Raw genomic sequence first — 21,385 nt, 5'->3', positions numbered from 1 at the left:
TGTTCCTTACATGCTTCTACCCTTAAAAGAGATGAAACACCATTTCAAAAATGCATTTCATCTCAAGATATGTGACACATGGACAACACACCGACACTCACTTCCATTCATCCTTCCTCCCCCTTATACAATCTTAAGCATTTCCTACCCATTTAACTTATTTTAGTATTTTACACCCGGGATAACGCATTTGTGATCACATTATCTTTTCCAGCAATATGAACAATCTTTACATTGAATGGGTGAAACAATAGTCTCCATCTAAACAGTTTCGCATTTCAAGTTTTAAACTTTTCAATGAATGCCAGCGAATAATGCTCAGTGTAGATTAGTGTTTCTTTGCTATTGTGTCGGACATAAACTTCAAAGTGTTGAAGTGACAACAACAATTCTAGAGTTTCTTTTTCTACTGTTGAGTGCTTCCTCTGATATTGATTTAGTTTCTTGGAAAAGTGCCCCACCGGCTTCTCTATCCCTAATTGATCATCTTGTAATAGGATTGCACCTATCCCCAAGTCACTAGCATCAATAGCCATTTCAAAGGGTTTGGTAAAGACAGGGGCGGCCAATACTGGTTCATTTATTAAGATTGCCTTCAGCTTTTCAAAGGTTGCTTTGCATTCTGCTGATCATAAACGCATTTGCCTGTTTTCTTAACAAATTTGTCAGAGGTGCAGCTATTGTGCTGAAATTAAGCACAAACATCCTATAAAACCCATGCATTCCCCAAAGCCTCATGATTTCTTGTTTAGTTTTAGGAATGGGGAATTCTATTAGAGTGTTCACTCTAGCTGTTCTTGGCAACACTTGCCCTTGTCCTACAATGTGGCCTAGGTAAGTTACCCTTGCTTTTGCAAGTTCACTTTTGGCCAGATTTATGACTTAGCCAGCCAACTCAATTGCTTAAATACGTCCTCTAATTGTTTTACATGTTCTTCCCATGTGTTACTATATATTACAACATCATATAAATAAACCACACAGTTAGGTACATCAGCTACGACTTGATTCATAAGTCTCTGAAATGTAGCTGGGGTGTTTTTAAACCCAAATGGCATGACTAGATACATACAACCCATTTGGTGTAACAAAGGTGGATAGTTATTTAGCCTGTGATGTTAATGACACTTGCCAGTACCCCTTCAATAGATCAATTTTGAAAAGAAATGAGGCAATGCCAACCCTAATGATGCAATCTTCTAACTGAGGAATTGGGTATGAATCTGTCCTCATTACTACATTCACTTTCCTACAGTCTATACAAAATTTCGTGGATCCATCTGGCTTAGGAACCAATACTACCAGTGAACTCCAGCCACTTCGGCTAGGCTCAATTAATTGATTGTCCAGCATCTCTTGGATCTTTGTTCTAACTGAGCTTGTTTTTCTGGGCACAACCGATAATGATGTTGTTTTATCGGCACTGGGTCTCCTACATCCACATCATGTTTAACTAACATAGTATATCCAGGTGTATCCTGACAAATTCCCCTTATACTTCCTAAATAACCTTATTAGATCTTTCCTTGGTCCTTTCTCTAAATATGAAAACACAGTGTCTAACTGTCCCAGTCTTGTCATATTGGCTAGTCGAATTGTAGGAGGTTCGCTTTGGGCACTGTCTACTCCTTCTACCTTGCCCTTACTGTCCCTGTCAGTCTCCACTACTCCTACTGCCTGGCATACTTGCTCTGTCTTATCATCTTCTCTGTGATGATCTTGCTCCAGCATGTTTATGTGACATAACCGTTTTTTCTTCTTATACTCAGGAGTATCTATCAGGTAAGTCACTTTACTAACTCTCCTAACTATCTTGTAGGGGCCACTGAATTTTGCTTTTAAGGGTTCACCCTGCAAAGGTAATAATACCAATACCTCATCTCCTGCTTGGAATGTTCTAGTTATAGCATGTTTGTCTGCCCATTCTTTCATTTTGGCTTGGGAAATTTTTAAGTGCTCTCATGCTACTTTACATGCCCCTGTGAGTTTTTCTAGAAACTTGGACACGTAATCCAACATGGAGGATTTGTCTTTCTGCTTTAGGAACTTTTCCTTAATCACTTACCTTTTATTTTATGGCAATAGATCAATTTGAATGGATTAAATCCTATAGGTTCATTCTCTTAGATAGAATCTCTTCTGTCCCAATCCGTTGGGTATTCATGGCAATAGGTCTTAATCATGGTTTTGAGAGTCTGATGGTATCTCTCTAAAGTTCCCAGTGTCTGTGGGTGATAGGTGGCAGACTTTAATTGTCTGATACCCAAACTGCTGATTATGTCCTGAAAAAAGATATGTTCCTTTCATGCTTCTTTTAATCTTGTGATCAGGACATCAAGCAGATACACTATAACTTGGGGAAGTCCTTGTAGTAGGCTTTCCATGGTTCTTTGGAAAAGCACACAGGCAGATGACTCACCAAAATGTAGGCGTGCGTGTTTAGGGTGACATAGCCTCTTGACCTGTTATCCAGCTCCAAGTGTTGGTGTGCGTGGCTCTTGTCCAGTTTAGTGTAGAATCTTTCTGCTGCAAGTTTGGTGCACAGATCTTCATTCCTTGGTATTAGGTATTTGTCTAATTTTGCAGCCTTGTTCACAGTTAATTTATAATCTCCGCAGATGCAAATGGTTTGATCTGGTTTCACCACAGGGACTACGGGTGCTGCCCATTCTGAAGATTGGACTGGCTAGATTATTCCTAGCTCTCCAAACAGCACAATTCCACATCCATTTTCTCCTGTAGGGTGTAAGATACAGGTCTTGCCTTAAAAAAACTGGGGTGTGGCTTCAGAGTCCACATATATTTTAGCTTGCAGACCATACCTGTCATAATTCTTTACCAACTCAGGAATTCCTCCTGCTCTGGCTTGAAAAATTTCTGACCAGTTGAGTTTAATTTCTTTCAACCAGTCATGGCCCACAAGGCTAGGCCCTTCTGTTACAACAATTACCAAAAGCTGGGCTGTCTGTTGCATGTAGGATACAGGTACAGAGGCAATGCCTTTCACCTGTATTGCCTCTCCAGTATGCGTTTTTAGCTGAACTGTGGTTTGCTCCAAACCCAATGGCTGGGTACCTTCTCTGAGGCCTTTAAAGATGTGTTCTCCCACCACTGTGGTCGATGGTCCTGTGTCAACCTCCATGACTAGAAGTTTTCCATTTACTTGAAGGGTAATAGTGATTGCTTCAGTTTTCCTGGCATTCAGATTGTGTAGGGAATAGATGTCAGTATCAGCAGCTTCTGGTTCATTTATTCACTTGACCTGCTGCCTTAATTGCTGTCTTGATCTTGCCCTGCACTATTTTTTGTGACAGTAATGGCATTCTGCCTCTTTAAATCTGCAGGTTTCAGACACATGATTACCCCCACATCGGTAACACCTTAATTTCTGAATTACTGGTGAGCAACTTCCAATATTTCTTTTCATTTTTCTAGAGGTAGGTAGTGTGTCCCACTCCGTGGTTGCCTCCCTGGTCTTCACACTACGCCTGGTGGCAGGTTCCTGCCCTAACTGCAGAACGTGGCCACGTTGCACACTCTGCAAAGCCTGCAACTCCATCTCCATTGCTTGCGCTATCTCCATGGCACACTTCAGTTCCATATCAACTTCTGCAAGTAAACAGTGCAGAATGGTGTCAACATGCATGCTGCCAACCTAACAGCCTTGCAACTTGTCATTTAGAGTATCATTGAACTGTTATAACTTTGCGATGTACATTGTGATTGACGCACTAAGGGCCCTTACTCTAGAATTGAACTTGAATCTTTATATGATCACCAATGGTTTATGCTGAAAATGTACCTTCACGAGGTCTACTAGCTTGGTGAAGGGTCTGGAATTTGGCATATTTGGAGCTGTCAGACCACTGATTAGGTTATACATTTTGCTCCCGCAGACACTTGGGAGAATTGACTTCTGTTTCTCCTTTGCCATTATTTTGTTCACCCACAAAGTAGAAATTTAGGCACTTTAAGTACTGACTGCAGTCCTCAATGGATTAGTTGTACAGGTCAATTCTGTCAAAGAGAGGCATTGCTAGTGTGTATACTTCTTTTTTTCCTTCCCTTAAAATTGAAATACTCACATTCAAGAGGTGAGGTGCAATGTTGGAACTATTTATCCTTGTCACCAATTGTAAAAAACTTGAAGTGCAGGGCAGGTTTCTTGTAAGAAACAGTAAACTTTATTTTGCTGAACTCCTGGTGAAGATACATGCTTGTACCAAGACCAAGGCTAGAAAACCCCTCCCCTAAGAATACCCATATTTAGAGCTGATTCATCTATATAGTAACATGAACCCCATAACAATATGAAAAGTTTAACTTATAATTACTACAATCCCCATTTTTAAAGTTTCCAGTAATGTTGAATTCATGCAGAATCTACAAATTATATGGCATTGTTTATTTATGGTAGATGTAGGATCTTTTATTGTGTAGTGGATTGAGATTTATACAGGAAAGGATATGTAGGCAGTTTAGTTTGTCTAGATCATGATTTAAGACAATTCAAATGCCTTAATGATTTATAATGTGGACCATTCCAAATTTGTAGTTTTAAAACAGTACTAAAAAACTTATTAATGTTTTAAAAACTTGCATTTATATGGCACATTTAACATGGTAAATCAATAAGCATCTCAAGAAAATCTCTCAGAACACCTTCCAGTAGGTAAATTATTGGAAGGTGTTCTGAGAGATTGGATATATAATTATTTGGACAGCCAAGGGTTGATTAAGAATAATCAGCATGGCTTTGTGCGTGGTAGGTCGTGTTTAACGAACCTTGTAGAGTTTTTCGAGGAGGTTACCAAGAGAGTAGATGAAGGAAAAGCTGTGGATGTTGTCTACATGGACTTTAGTAAGGCCTTTGACAAGGTCCCACATGGGAGGTTAGTTCAGAAGGTTCAGACACTTAGTATCCATGGAGAGGTTGTAAACTGGATTCGAAATTGGCTGTGTGGGAGAAGACAGAGGGTGGTAGTGGATGATTGCTTCTCAGATTGGAGGTCTGTGACTAGTGGTGTGCCTCAGGGATCTGTGCTGGGACCATTGTTGTTTGTTGTCCATATCAATGACTTGGATGATAATGTGGTGAATTGGATCAACAAGTTTGCTGATGACACTAAGATTGGAGGCGTTGTGGACAGCAAGGAAGGCTTTCAAAGCTTGCAGAGAGATCTGGACCAATTGGAAAAATGGGCCAGAAAACGGCAGATGGAATTTAATGCGGAAAAGTGTGAGGTGTTACATTTTGGAAGGTCAAACCAAGGTAGGACATACACAGTAAATGGTAGGGCACTGAGGAGTGCGGAGGAACAAAGGGATCTGGGAGTTCAGATACATAATTCCCTGAAAGTGGCGTCACAGGTAGACAAGGTTGTAAAGAAAGCTTTTGGCATTCTGGCCTTCATAAATCAAAGTATTGAGTATAGGAGTTGGGATGTTATGGTGAGGTTGTACAGGACATTGGTGAGGCCAACTTTGGAGTATTGTGTGCAGTTCTGGTCGCCTAACTACAGGAAGGATATCAGTAAGATCGAGAGAGTGCAGAGAAGATTTACTAGGATGTTGCCGAGTCTTAAGGAGTTGAGTTACAGGGAAAGATTAAATAGGTTAGGACTTTATTCCTTGGAGCGTAGAAGAATGAGGGGAGATTTGATAGAAGTTTACAAAATTATGAGGGGTATAGACAGAGTAAATGCGAGTGGGCTCTTTCCACTTAGATTAGGAGAGATAAACATGAGAGGACATGGCTTTAGGGTGAAAGGGGAAAGGTTTAGGGGGAACATTAGGGGAAACTTCTTCACTCAGAGAGTGGTGAGAGTGTGGAACAAGCTACCATCTGACGTGGTAAATGCGGGCTCACTCTTGAGTTTTAAGAATAAATTGGATAGATACATGGATGGGAGAGGTCTGGAGGGTTATGGACTAGGTGCAGGTCAATGGGACTAGCGGAATAATATTTCGGCACAGACTAGAAGGGCTGAATGACCTGTTTTCTGTGCTGTAGTGTTCTATGGTTCTAAAATTAATAGACATTTTTGACAATGAGCCACAAAAGGACACATCAGGACAGATGACCAAAAACTTAGCCAAAGAGAAAAGAACGACTTTCATTTATATAGTGTTTTTTGCAACCAACAAATGTCTCAAAGCACTTTACAGTCAGCGAATTAATTCTTTTGTAGTGTAATCACTGTTATAATGTAGGAGTCAATTTGCGCACAGCAAACTTTCACAATCAACAATGTGATAATGACCAATAATCTTTTTTTGTGGTTTGGATTGAGGGACAAATATTGACCTGGACACCAGGAATAACTCCTCTGCTCTTCTTCAAATTGTGCCAAGGAATCCTTAACATCCACTTGAGGGGGCAGAATGAGGCCTTTATTTAATTGTTTTATCCAAAAGGTAGCATGGCCAACAATGCAACAATCCCTCAGTATTGGAGTGTTAGTCTAGATTTTTGTGCTCAAGTGGGATGTGGAACTTAGAATCATAGAATTGTTAAAGTTTGGAAGGAGGCCGTTTAACCTGTTGTGGCTGTGCCAGCTCTTCCGCAAGAGTAACTCAGCTAGTCCCACTCCCCCACCTTTTTCCCCATTACCCTGCAATTCTTTTCTCTTTAATTATCTAGTATCCTTTTGAAAGCAATGATTAAACCTGCATCCACCACACTGTCAGGCATTGCATTCAGATCCTAATCACTCATTGTGTGAAAAGGATTTTCCTCATGTTGCCTTTGGTATTTTTTTTTTCCAATCACCTTAACTCAGTGTCCTTTGATTCTCGATCCTTCTGTTAATGGGAACAGTTTCTCTTTATCTACTCTGACTAGATTCCTCATGATTTTGATCAAATTTCTTCTCAAGCTTCTCTTCTCTAAGGAGAACAGCCCTAGCTTCTCTGATCTTTCCACGTTATTGAAGTCCCTCATCCCTGGAAGCATTGTTGTAAATCTTTCCTGCATCCTCTCTCATGCCTTCACATTCTTCCTGAGGTGTCGTGCCAAATTGGACACATTACTCCAGTTCAGGCTGAACAATTTTTTTTTTTACAAACGTTCACGAAACCCTCTGCACTTTCATACATTATGCCTCTATTTATAAATCCCAGAAACCACTATGCCTTATTAACCAGTTTTTTATCCTGCCCTGTCATTTTCAGTGATTTCTAAGTGTATACCCTTGGATCCCTCTGCTGCTATAACTCCATTAGAATTGTACCCTGTACCCTTTATTTTATGAAAACAAAATGCTGTAGATGCTAGAACCCTAAAAGACAAACAGAAAACGCTGGAAAATCTCAGCAGGTCTGACAGCACCTGTGGAGAGAAACAGAGTTGATGTTTTGAGTCAGTATGACCCTTCTTCAGAGCGACAGAGAAGTAGAAATGTGATGAACACCTTTGGTCTGTCTGCAAACATGACCCAGACCTTGCTGGTGCTTGCCATTTCAACAGCCTATCCTATTCTCATGCCCACATGTCTGTCCTTGGCCTGCTGCAATGTTCCAGTGAAGCCCAACGCAAATTGGAGGAACAGCACCTCACCTTCTGATTAGGCATTTTTCAGCCTTCCGGACTTAACATTGTGTTTAATAATATCAGACCTGAACTCTTTCCTCCATCTTCATCCCTTTTTTTATCCCTTTTTAAATTTTTTTTTAATCCACTTATTTTTATTCATGGTTTTATCCCTTTTTTATCCCCCTTTTAATCTCATTATCAATCCTTTTTTCCCCCACCATGACCCCATCCCCCCACAAGGGCCATCTGTCACTTGTTCATGTTGTTCTTTTCAGAGTGGTTACCCCTTTATATTGCTTTGTTTTGTACTGTCATAGCTGCTCCTTTGCTTCCTGATTACCATATATCCAGGAATATTTGGTACTCAATCCTGTGCTTTTTTGAGCCAGGTCCCCATTACCGCCATGACATATTCCCATTTGTCTTACCTGTGCCTACAAATCAACAACTTTATTTACCACCCTCCATGCATTCACATACGTGTACAGAAAACCTATTTTTGACTTTATCGCATTCCCTCTTACCCTGACCCCACTTGATGCCTTACTATATCTAATTCTAGTGCTATCTCTCCTAATTCTTTTGCTCTCTAATGTTATCACCTGGTGCCCATCTCCCTGCCATGCTAGTTTAAACCCTCCCCAACAGCACATGCAAACCATCCCACATGGACATTTGTCCTGGTTCTGTTCAGGTGCAACTTATTCAGCCTGTACAGGTCACATCTTCCCCAGATGTGTCTCAACATGCCAGAAATCTAAAGCTCTCCCTCAAGCACCAAAACCCTCCAGCCATTCATTCAGCTCTCTATCCTCCTACTTCTATACTCATCACTGTGTGGGACTGGGAGTAATCCAGAGATTCCTTTGAAATCCTGCTTGCTAGGTTCTTTCCTAACTCCCTGGAAGCTGGTTGCAGGACCTCATGAATTTTCAACTCATGTTGTTGAAACCGATGTGGACCACAACCTCTGGCTGTTCACTCTCCCACGGGTGCTCTGCTGCCACTCAGACACATCTGTGACTGTCACAAGGGAGACAACATACTATCTTAGATTCATGTCTGCACCTGCAGAAATGCCAGTCCCCATTACGAAAGAATCCCCTATCATTATTGCTTTCCCAATCTTCCTACTGCCCCCACTCCTCCGCCACCCCACCTGTACAGCTGAGCCAGCTGTGGTGCCATGGTCTTGGCTTTACCTGCACTCCCTAGAAAGACCATCACTCTCACCAGTATTTAGAATTGAACACTGATAGGAGAGCGAAATGCACTCAAGAGGACCCCTGCAGTGACTGCCTGGTGGTCACTGATTGCCTATATGCTTGCATAAGCATATGCTGGGGGTAACATCTGGAAACATGCTATCCACAAAACTCTAAACCTCGTAGATGCACCACAGTGACATAGCTACTACTGAAGCTTCAAAACCCAGGCCTCGTGCTCACTGATGGCTCGGCTCCCGGGCCTTGTTCTCTAGCAGCTCTGCTCCTGGGCATGGATCCCCCTAGCGGCTCCGCTCCCTAACCTCGCTGCCTCTGGCAACTCTGCTTCCAGACCTCGCTATCCGGTAACTGTGCTCCTAGGCCTCGTTGCCTCTGCTCATCACTGCCTCTGGTGGATCTGCTGTTGGGCTTCATTGTCTCTGTTAGTTCCTTTCCCAGGCATCGCTGCCTCTGGCAGCTATGCTCCCAGACCTCACTGCCTCTGCTCCTGGGCCTTGCTCTCTCTAACCCAGAATCTTGAGAGTCAGAGGCGAGAGTGCTAAAAACTGATCCAGGGCTAAGAAGTAGATTTTAAGAAGCATCTTAAAAGAGCAAAGCAATATGGAGAGGGTAGGGAGGTAATTCAAGAACTTAGGGCTCAGGCAGGTGAAGACACAGCCACCAATATTGGAGTGATTAAAATTAGGGAAGTACAGAAGTCTCGAAAGCTTGAAGGAGGCTATGCATATAGGGAGGGGTGAGTCCATGGAGGGATTTGAAAAGAGTCATTACTGGGTGGGGAACAAGTGCAGATCAACATGTACAGGATGATAGGTGAATTCGAGTTTTGGAATGAGTTAACATATGAACAGCAGGGTTTTGAAATGAGCACAGGATTATATAGTGTGGTTAGCCAGGAGAACATTGGAACAGTGAAGTCTAGAGGTTAAAAAAGCATGCATGGGCGTTTCAGCAGTAGGTGAGCTGCATCAGGGTCAAAATTAAGCAATGTTTTGGAGATGGTGCGGATGCGTGGTAGAATCTAAGCTCAGGATCAAACACGGAACCAAGATTGTGAAAAGACACTTCAGTCAGTTACCAGAATTGGAGCTTGTGGCAGGTTCCAAAGACAATGGCTTCAATTTTCCCAATAGTTAGTTGGAAGAAATTTCTGTTTATTCAATATTGGATGCCATGGCAAGAGTGTGACAAATCAGAGGATGTTAAGGGATCCAAGGAGGTGGTGAAGAGATAGAGCAAAGTGTCATTGACATACTTATGGAATCTCATGTTTCAAATGATGTCACAGGGTTGCATGTAGATGAAAAATAGAAGAGGACCAAGGACAGACCCTCGGGGGACTCCAGAAATATGAGACCAAGTACGGGAAGAGATATCATTGCAGTTAATTCTCTGGCTATGATTAGATAAGAATAGAACAGGGCAACAGAGAAGGCACTGGAAAAGGATGGTGTGGTCAACTGTGACAAAAGCTGTAGATAGGTCGAAAAAGATGAGATGGGCTGGTGTGCCAAGATAAAGTTGGAGATAGCAGTGTATTTTCTTCTGTAGGTTTGGAGGCTGCGCCGTTGCACAAGAGATGATGACCCTTTCAAATGACTAGAAAAGCAATGTGATAATAAGTGTGGGTATTCATACTAACATCAGATTTCAACTCAAAACCCGTTTTGGGTAGGTTAGAAATTCACCCACTACAGCAGAAGTGAAGCCCTGGGAAATTTTAGCTCCTGGCCTTATAGACATCCCAATAACTGACTTCCATTCCCTGCGAGAGGTGAAGGAGTGGAAAATTGCAAAACCATTTGCTGTGAGCAGGTAAGTGGCTGAATTGGCCCAGGGAAAGCAAAATATTTTAAAACATTCCTCTTCTCGACCTGAGCCATGTTCTCCATGTTGGCCTGAATGAAAAATCATAGCATTCTGCTCAGTTGGGTCCTAATTACATCACCCAGACCAGACATGCTTATCTGAAAATAGACCCTGGCAGATTTTCGGAAAGAATCCTTGCTTGTGCTTAATTCTTAACGGGTTAGTTCTTGGATGGGTAACTAATGTATGCAATTTAATGTGCTCACCAACCTGCTTACTGTCATGTAGATAGGATTAAAATCACACCTCAGTATCTTAAGTGTAGCATGACTTAAGATTAGTACGGTGAAACTTTGCTCTGATAGGAATGTTGTATCCAAAGGTTTTATGTTCAAATATTACTGATCCAATTTCAAAATGTAAGTATTTTACTTTTAATACCATCCCTACTACTCAATCATTTCAGATTGTTGTAAATGTCACTGTATTTCTAGGATAATTATAATTAAGTGAAAGCACTTTTAATCCTCCAAATAAACATTCCATGAATAATAATAAATGGCTAACATAATACTCAAATCCAGTTTACTGTGGCCAAGTTTCATGATAATTTGCACAATTTAACAAATCATATGCAAGTCAAATCTACACAAATATAGTCAGGAATAGGAGATACAGAATGCATGTGAATGGTTATAATGGGGGAAGTTCAGTTAACATTCAAAGCATTTTCACCTAGCATTTAAGCCAATACTAAAAATAAATACAGTAATTGGTTGCTTTATTCCCTGTGACTTGCCTGTAGAAACGCAAACTTGATTTTAATAATATAGATGGATTAGATCAAATAAATAAAAACCACCTCAGTGTACGTAATACTATTGTGACCTCACTGGTCAAAGTTCCACTGATGTCAACACTAGTCAAGCAGTCCAGTGATGGTTGTGTTTCTAAATTCCAAAATTCTGAAGACTATTTTTTTTTCCAGAATTTGCTATAACTGTCAACTTTAAATTCATCTTCGAATTGCACCTCTTTCATTCTAGTTCTCTTGGGGTCACGTTTGCGCATTCTTGCTTTCCGTTCAGCTTCCGGCAGAAGGGAAACATTGACTGGCATCTGTAACAGATCATTTAATCAGTATTCAATAAATTGCTTTCCAGCAACTTGGTTGTTCCGATTATCCTGTGTAAATGCACTGAAATACACACAGGTCACAACACAAAAACATACAACAAAGATGCTTTGGTTTTTAAAGTATAGGCAGAATATGAAGAATCATTTACAAGTGGGTGAAATGACTACTATGTAAAATTAGTTCAAGAATGCCAAGTAGCTCCTTTGTTGCTGAAAGTTATTTATAATAGGCTTCGCTTTTACCTTGAAACAAAATTTGATAATAGAAGATTAAGTGTGCTTTAAGATAATTTTAAAAGGGTAATGGAAACTATTTCTTCAGGTGGTGAAATCCAGAACATGGGGACATAACCTTAAAATTAAAGCTGGGCCATTCAGGAGTGAGTCAATAAGCATCTTCATGCAAAAGGTTGTGGATATCTGGAACCCTCTCCTCAAAAACCTGTTAAGGCTAAGTCAACTGAAAATTTCAAAGCTAAGATTTTTATTTGACAAGGATACTGAGATACAGATCCATTACCATCTAATGGAATGGCTTGAGAAGTTGAATGGCCTACTCTTGTTCCCATGTTACCTCGTGCTCTCATTAATGCAGTGAAGTATTTAAAATGAATTGAGTCTGGGATGTGAAGCATAATTAATAAATCAACTAAAAAAAAAGACAATGATTTTTAAGACTGCACTTCGACTAAGTACATATGAACATACAAATTAAGAAGAGTAGGCCGCTCGGCCCCTTGAGCCTGCTCCACCATGGCTGATCAGATTATAAGCTGAACTCCACATTCCCGTCTAGCCCTGATAACATTTCACCCCCTTGCTTATCAAAAATCTATCTACTTCTGCCCTTAAAAATTTTCAAAGAAAAGGAAGAGAGTTCCAAAGACTCAAGACCCTCAGAAATAATTTCTCCTCATCCCTGTCTTAAATGGGCAACTCATATTTTTAAACTGACCCCGGTTCTAGATTTTCCCACAAGAGGAAACATCCTTTCCACATCCACCCTGTCAAGATCCCTCAGGATGTTATACATTTCAATCAAGTTGCCTCTTACTCTTCTGAACTCCAGCTGATACAAGCCTAGTCTGTCCAAGCTTTCCTCATAAGACAACCCGCCCATTCCAGGTATTAGTCTAGTAAATCTTCCCTGAACTGTTTCCAACACAGTTAGAACCTTCCTTAAATAAGGAGACCAATACTGTACACAATACTCCAGATGTGGTCTAACCAATGCCCTGTTTCAATGAAGCATAACCTCCCTACTTTTATATTCAACTCCCCTCACAATAAACAATAATATTCTATTAGTTTTCCTAATTACTTGCTGTACCTGCATACTAACCTCTTGCAATTCATGCACTAGGACACTCAATTCCTTCTGCACCTCAAAGCTCTGCAATCTCCCACCATTTAGATAATATGTTTCTTTTTCATTCTTGGACATTTTCAAATTTTCCCACATTATGCTCCATTTGGCAATCTATATCCCTTTGTAGCCTCCTTATGTCCTCTTCACAACTTACTTTCCTACCTAACTTTGTGTCATCAGCAAATTTAGCAACCATGCCTTTGGAACCTTCACCCAAGTCATTTATATAAATTCTAAAAAGTTGAGGCCCTGTAGCACACCTCGCGTTACCTCTTGCCAACCAGAAAATGACCCATTTATGCCTACTCTGTTTCAGCTAGCTAATTTTCTATCCATGCCAATACGTTACCCGCTACACCATGAGCTTTTATTTTCTGCTATAACCTTTAATGTGGCTCCTTATCAAATGCCTTCTGGAAATCTAAGAACAGAACTGGTTCCCCTTTATCCACAGCATATGTTAAGTGCCCTGCTATCCCATGTATCAGAAAAAGAGGAGTGGAAGTCTGATCTAGAGTGAAACCTACGTTTTAGTTAATGTAAGCCCTTTCACTCATATAAAGTATCTGCAAGGGTGCATGTGAAGTTAAGAGTAGGTCCTCAGATCAACAGAAACAAACTCCAGGCTGAAGTATTCTCCTGACTCTACACAAGGTTACATATTCCCCTGCTGACCAATATAGTAAAAAATAGAGAAGCCCTATCTTTATAATCATGCTGACTTCTTCATCAAAATTAATAGGAAAATAGGAATATACCGTATATTCCATTTAGTTTGTATACTGTGCAAATATGAGTAGGAGTCTATTTCCTCTTATATATCCCTTTCCTTGAATAAATCTTCTGTAACAAGTTTATCTGGGTTTTTGTATTCCATGAATACAACTTCTGCTGCAGAGACTTTTAACAACTCAACCACAAAGCAGAAAATATAACTGTATTCTATGTTTTTGCATCATATGCAGTATGAACATTGTGTTCTTTGTGCATCTTCATTCATAACTGAAACAGCAGTTTACACAAAGTTAGCAAGTAAAATGTTTTTTGTTAAAGCTAACAGTTGTGATGATAAAAGTTCACTCCTGCTGAAACAAGCATTGCATTGAACAAATTGCAAAAGGTATTTCTTAAATAATCTGTGCTGTGTCCTGGTTTAAGTGATCAAAGGCTGAGTTACTAGTTCAAATATTTATGTTTCCTATAATCCTAGAGACTATCTCAATAAAGAGCTATACATAGGTAGGTAGATAGATAAAGAGAGCTACAAGTTTCAGTATTATATTGTAAGCCAGCTATTCAGTCTTTTCAAGATAATGTTTGCTGTGGGAAACCCATGAATGTGGGTTAAATTATTTTCCTATGAAAATACTCATTTAAAAAACTTGTAAAATGTTGAGTTAAAATGTAATGGAAGATTATGAAGAAACAAAATTGCATTTATATGATAGCTTATTATGTCTCTTGGAAACATTAAAGCATTTAAACAAGGTAATTTTTTCAACAAAATTGCTCTCTTCCCCATCCAAACAATAATTATTTAATCCTTACAGTAATCATTTTTTTAGGCTCCTTGTATCGGATATTGATCGTGGATCCATCAGGTCGAACCAGCAAAACAGGATACAGCCTTGCATAGACCTGCCTTCCACAGCGAACTATTGATGTTCTATTAGAATTGTTCCGCCTGGGCATGTTGGACACAGGATACACACCAGGAAGCAATCTTTCAGAAACATTTAGCTGCAAAGAACTATTAAAAGTAAAAATATTTTAAAACAATGATTATTCAAACAGTTAAAGCACATGCATAATCAATAACAACATATTAATCTGTGTGTAAACTTCAGTCATGATGGGAGAAGCTAGATTTGAATGTATAATTAAATTGGCAAAATTACCTCCAAGAAAATTTAATTTACTAAAGTTCAGACTTTTGGTTCCCTTGAGTTAGGTTAATATGCTACAGGATATAGGGAGGTTAAATAATCATGTTTTTCTAGATATATTTTACCTTTCTGGGAAAACAAAGTCTTGCATCTATAAAGTGCCTATCACAACCAAAAGATGTCCTAAAGGGCTTTACCACCAAACTAAAGCACATTTGAAGTGCACTAACTGTTGTAATGTGGAGATGTGGCAGCCGGTTTGTGTACAACCACCCCCCAACACAATGTGTTAATGACCAAATAATCAGTTTTTTAAAAAAAGTTGGCTTAAGGTCAAATATTAGTCAGGTTATCAGGGGTAACTTGGCTGTTCTTCAAAATACGGTCATGGGATCTTTTGTGTCCACTTGAGACATGGCCTTGATTTAATACCTCATCTGAAAGATGACACCTCTGACAGTGCAGCACCCCTCCAACACTTCAGTGAAATGACAGCCTAGGCTTTGTGCTCAAGTTTCTAGAGTGGGATTTGAACCCACAATCTTCTAACTCAGAGGAGAGAGTACTAATAACTGAGCAATGGCTCACTATAGGGAAAATGTGATCCATGGTAGATAAGTTCCCATTTAATACTTCTTTTAGAATCTACCTATTTTTCTTATTCCACATATGGCCATTTCTTTGACAGTAAACTACTGATCCAATTAAGCTCAGTGAAGACATACAAGCAATGCTGATGGCTGACAGTAGAAATGAAACATAAATATGCACATCTTATATTTTCATGAACTGTCTTAAGTGAGTTGACTTAAGAATAAAAAGGGAAATCAAGGAGGACATTTTTCATCCAAAGGATAATGAAGTTATAGAATAAGTTACCAGAAAACACTGAAAGAGATAGCATAAGTTCAAGAGGTTGTTTGATGCCTTTTTGGAGGGAGAATGATTTAAAGGATATAGCAGGAAGCTGCTTAGGTAATAAAGGGATTGTTATACCTAGTGGCTCTTTACATTTTACTAAAAATTCTTATATCAATATGCAGCTTTTGCTTCACCACCTCAAACCTTTGTTTCTACAATTATCAAGGAGCTACATACCCTAGGGCATAAAAATGCTATTATTTCAGATTAGTATAATATGGTGGTTTTTTAAACTTTTTGTATGAGGCATCTTATTCTGGAGGTCCAAAAATCAGTGTAAGTCGTTAAAAGCAGAAATGCTATTTTAAAAACACTTTTTTTTAACCCAGCAACACAAATAAAGAGCTAAAAAGTTAACTAATACAGAAATCAGAAACCTGAAATGCAAAAATCTGGTAATCCTGCATATCCCCCACAAAGTCTGGGGATCTCAGTTTGCAAGATGTTGTAAGGTTAAATTTATATAGCACCTTTAATGTAATAAAATACCCTATGGCTCTTCACAAGAGAATTATAAAGCAGCATTTGAAATTGAGCTACAAGATGATATTCAGGCAGATGACCAAAAGCTTGGTTAAAGAGATAAGTTTTAAGGAGTGCCTTAACAGAGGAAAGATATTTAGGGTGGAAATTCCAGAGCTTAGGGCCTTGGCAGCTGAAAGCATGGCAACCAACAGCAAAACAATTAAAATTGGGGATGTTCAAGAGGCCAGAATTAAAGCAGCACAGATATCTGTGGATTGAGAAGCTGGAGGAGATTACAAAGGTAGAGAAGAATGAGGCCATGCAGTGATTTGAAAACATGGATCAGCGTTTTAAAATCAAGGCGCTGCTTAATGGGGAGCTAATGTACGCCAGTGAGCAAAGGGGTGATGGATGAAAGGGATCTGATGCAAGCATTTTTTTTTATTCATTCATGGGATGTGGGCTTCTCTGGCTGGGCCAGCATCTATTGCCCATCCTTAGTTGCCCTTGAGAAGGTGGTGGTGAGCTGCTTTCTTGAACCGCTGCAGTCATGTGGTGTAGGTACATACACAGTGCTGTTAGGAAGGGAGTTCCAGGGTTTTGACACAGTGACAGTGAAGGAACGGCGATACATTTCCAAGTCAGGATGGTGAGTGATGTGGAGGGGAACTTCCAGGTTGTGGTGTTCCCATTTATCTGTTGCCCTTATTCTTCTAGGTGGTAGTGGTCATGGGTTTGGAAGGTGCTGTCTAAGCAGCATTGGTGAATTCCTGCAGTGCATCTTGTAGATGATACACACTGCTGCTACTGTGCGCTGGTGGTGGAGGGAGTGAATGTTTGTAGATGTGCCAATCAAGCAGACTGCTTTGTCCTGGATGGTGTCCAGTTTCTTCAGTGTTGGAGGAGCTGCACTCATCCAGGCAAGTGGGGAGTATTCCATCACATTCCTGACTTGTGCCTTGTAGATGGTGGACAGGCTTTGGGGAGTCAGGAAGGGAGTTACGTGTCGCACGATTCCTAGCCTCTGACCTGCTCTTGTAGCCACAGTATTTATATGGCTAGTCCAGTTCAGTTTCTGGTCAATGGTAACACCCAGGATGTTGATAGTGGGGGATTCAACGATGGTAATGCCATTGAACATCAACGGGCAATGGCTGGATTCTCTCTTGTTGCAGATGGTCATTGCCTGACACTTGTGTGGTGCGAGTGTTACTTGCCACTTGTCAGCCCAAGCCTGGATATTGTCCAGGTCTTGTTGCATTTGGACAGGGCCTGCTTCAATATCCGAGGAGTCACAAATGGTGCTGAACATTGTGCATAATTGCACAATCAGTGAACATCCCCACTTCTGGCCTTATGGTGGAAGGAAGATCATTGATGAGGCAGCTGAAGATGGCTGGGCCTAGGACACTACCCTGAGGAGCTCCTGCAGTAAAGTCCTGAAGCTGAGATGACTGACCTCCAACAACCACAACCATCTTCTTTTGTGCTTGGTTCCTTGATGCCACACTCGGTCAAATGCTGCCTTGATGTCAAGGGCAGTCATTCTCACCTCACCTCAGGAGTTCAGCTCTTTTGTCCATGTTAGAACCAAGGCTGTAATGAGGTCAGAAGCTGAGCAGCCCTGGCAGAACCCAAACTGGGCATCAGTGAGCAGGTTATTGCTAAGCAAGTGCCTCTTGATAGCACTGTTGATGACCCCTTCCATTACTTTACTGATGATCGAGAGTAGACTGATGAGGCGGTAACTGGCCGGGTTGGATTTGTCCCGCTTTTTGTGCACAGGACACACCTGGGCAATTTCCCACATAGCCGAGTAGATGCCAATGTTGCAGCTGTGCTGGAACAGCTTGGCTAGGGGCGCAACAAGTTCCGGAGCACAAGTCTTCAGTACTGTTGCCGGAATGTTGTCAGAGGCCATAGCCTTTGCAATATCCAGTGCCTTCGGCCGTTTCTTGATATCACATGGATCGAATTGGCTGAAGACTGGCATCCATGATGCTGGGGACCTCCGGAGGAGGCCGAGGTGGATCACCTACTCGGTACTTCTGGCTGAAGATTGTTGCAAATGCTTCAGCCTTATCTTTTCCACTGCTGTGCTGGGCTCTTCGATCATTGAGGATGGGGATATTTGTGGAGCTACCTCCTCCAGTGAGTTGTTTAATTGTCCACCACCATTCATGACTGGATGTGGCAGGACTGTCAAGCTTGGATTTGATCCGTTGATTGTGGGATGACTTAGCTCTGCCTATCATTTGCTGCTTATGCTGTTTTGCAGGCAAGTAGTCCTGTGTTATAGCTTCACCAGGTTGACACCTCATTTTTAAATATGCCTGGTACTGCTCCTGGCATGCCCTCCTGCACTCTTCATTGAACCAGGGTTGATCCCCTGGTTTGATGGCAATGATAGAGTGGGGGTTATGCCAGGCATATCAACCACAAGGTTACTGATTGTGTCCGAGTACAATTCTGCTGCTGCTGATGGCCCACAGCGCCTCATGGATGCCCAGTCATGAGTTGCTAGATCTGGTCGAAATCTATCCCATTTAGCACAGTGGTAGTACCACACAATATGATGGAGGGTATCCTCAATGTGAAGGCAGGACTTCGTCTCCACAATGACTGTGCAATGGTCATTCCTACCGATACCATCATGGACAGATGCATCTATGGCAGGCAGGTTGGTGAGGACGAGGTCAAGTAGATTTTTCCCTCGTTGGTTCTCTCACTGCCTGCTGCGGACCCAGTCTTGCAGCTATGTCATTTAGGACTTGGCCAGCTGGGTCAGTAGTGGTGCTACCGAACCACTCTTGGTGATGGACATTGAAGTTCCTACCCAGAGAACATTCTGCGTCCTTGCTACTCTCAGTGCTTCCTCCAAGTGATGTTCAACATGGAGGAGAACTGAGGGCAGTACGTGGATATGTGGCGATTGCTGCTTCCGGTGCCAAGGTCAATGCCAGGTGGTCCGTCCTGTTTCATTCCTTTTTTGTGTCTTTGTAGCCGTTTGTTACAACTGAGTGGCTTGCCAAGCCATTTCAGAGGGCATTTAAGAGTCAACCACATTGTTGTGGATCTGGAGTCACATGTAGGCCAGACCAGGTAAGGACAGCAGATTTCCTTCCCTAAAGGATATCAGTGAACCAGATGGGTTTTTACAACAATCCACAATTGTTTCAAGGTCATCATTAGACTTTACTGAATTCAAATTCCACCATCTGCTGTGGCGAGATTCGAACCCAAAGCATTACCCTGGGTCTCTAGATTACTAGTCCAGCAACAATACCACTACACCAACGCCTCCTGCAAGCATGCACATAGACAGCAGTGTTTTGGATCACCTCAAGTTTACTGACAGTAGAATGTGGAAGGCCAGCCAGGAGTGCATTGGAATAGTCAAGTTTAGAGGTAACAAAGACATGGATGAGGATTTCAGCAGCAGACGAGCTGAGGCAAGGGTGCTGTTAGGAAACATTCGAGGTGGGAACAGGCAGTTTTGGATATGTGGTCAGAAGCTCATCTTGGGTTCAATAGTCTAGTGAATAGTCTAGTTCAGCCTTAGATAGCTGTACAATGATACAATAACAGTTCACAAACTTTGGAAAATGGTGGGCAAAAAAAAATGTCATATCAATTCTGAATCCCAAGTCATTGAAAGCCACTTTAAAAGATATAAATCCACTTATTTTCCTAAATGCATAGCCATTGTCAGGCCACATTTTTCAAGTGAAATAAGAGTGCAAACAAAAGTATTGTTGGCCTGTAGCAGATATTTGTGCACAAATACTATTGTCCCACATCAAGTAGCTTGCCTGATTTCAATTGCTCCAAGTTGGAAAATCCATGTCAGAAATCAGAACTTCAACTTTAGATACGTTGATCATTTTTAATTGGACAGCTTTACTTCTCATTTCTCACACTTCATTTCGTAGGTTAAATCAAATACAATACAACAGGGGTATAGAGGGTCAGAGACACTGACGCCCTCTGAGTTAATAGTGCATCAAATTCCGCATCAGCTGTAAAGCACTTTTATAAAGTTTTCCTCGGACGGCCCTCCCAATTCAGTGACATGAATAATTTGGCCAGCGCCCTGACTAACAGACAGATCTCAGCTTGGATACAAAAAGCTTTCCCTGGCCTCCGGCAGATCATCTCGAACTGAGATGTCTTCGATATTTAACGGTTTCAATCAATCTCGCGCCCATACTCACGGAACAAACCGCCAAAGCCGCGCGCTCCAGCCCAACGCCATTTCCAGGAACCCGGAAGTGTTCGGCGCACCAACCGAGTTCACAGCGCAACAGCGGCACCGAAGAGTGGTTCCGCCCTATTGGCCCAGCCCAGCCCGGCCCTATCGGTCCCGGCTCGGCTCGGCCCGCTCCCTGTTGGTGAGCACCCTCGCTCACTGCTGCTACTGTGTAGCCTTGAATCTTGGTCACGTCTACCGATCTGAGATTTTCTAAACACCGAGTGATTGAGTTCTACGAATGGGTGTCTTTCCCAGAGATAATGTGAGGAAACAATCTAATCAACTCAGACTTATTTTAATAATAGATGTAATCAATTTATTCCTTATTTTCATATTTGAAATGTATAATATATGTGAAATATCTGATACGAAAATCGGATTGCATTTCAGTTTTCATTCGTTGCCAACTCAGGTGAAGGTATTCCTGGAGGATTCACCATGTAACGTTCTGGCTACAAAATCTACCCATATGATGTCAATAAATGTTCTTACATTGATCTTATAAAGGTCATATCCTTAATTGAAAATCTTTGCTAGTGATTTTGCACCAACAGCTTTTAAAAAAATATACTTTTCAAGAGATGTGGGCATTGTTGGTTAAGGCCACATGTATTGCCCACCCTACTTGCCCATTGGTGAGCCATCTTCTCAACTGATACACCCTCAGCGCTGGAGGAAGTTCCAATATTTTGATCCAACAAGAGTGAATGAATGGCAATATATTTCCAAGTCAGGATGGTGTGCAGTTTAGAGGGGAACTTACAGGTGGTGGTTTTCCCATGCTGC

The 21,385-nt window shown here is 41.2% G+C and overlaps 1 protein-coding gene across 1 annotated transcript; it reads right to left on the bottom strand.

Moving 5' to 3' along the window:
• Window positions 1–11,140: 11,140 nt before the first annotated feature.
• On the bottom strand, window positions 11,141–20,624 carry mrpl55 (mitochondrial ribosomal protein L55). Its single transcript, XM_041207537.1, has 3 exons — window positions 20,562–20,624; window positions 14,624–14,825; window positions 11,141–11,688 (listed from the first exon to the last, which is right to left on the bottom strand). Exons 1-3 carry the CDS (start codon window positions 20,600–20,602, stop codon window positions 11,542–11,544), a joined length of 390 nt encoding a protein of 129 aa, XP_041063471.1. The 5' UTR covers window positions 20,603–20,624; the 3' UTR covers window positions 11,141–11,541.
• Window positions 20,625–21,385: the final 761 nt, after the last annotated feature.

Source organism: Carcharodon carcharias, chromosome 16 (genome assembly GCF_017639515.1).
Source record: "Carcharodon carcharias isolate sCarCar2 chromosome 16, sCarCar2.pri, whole genome shotgun sequence".
Classification (NCBI taxonomy): domain Eukaryota; kingdom Metazoa; phylum Chordata; class Chondrichthyes; order Lamniformes; family Lamnidae; genus Carcharodon; species Carcharodon carcharias.
Note: the sequence above shows the minus strand (reverse complement) of the source record. Positions and strands in the feature narration are given on the sequence as shown.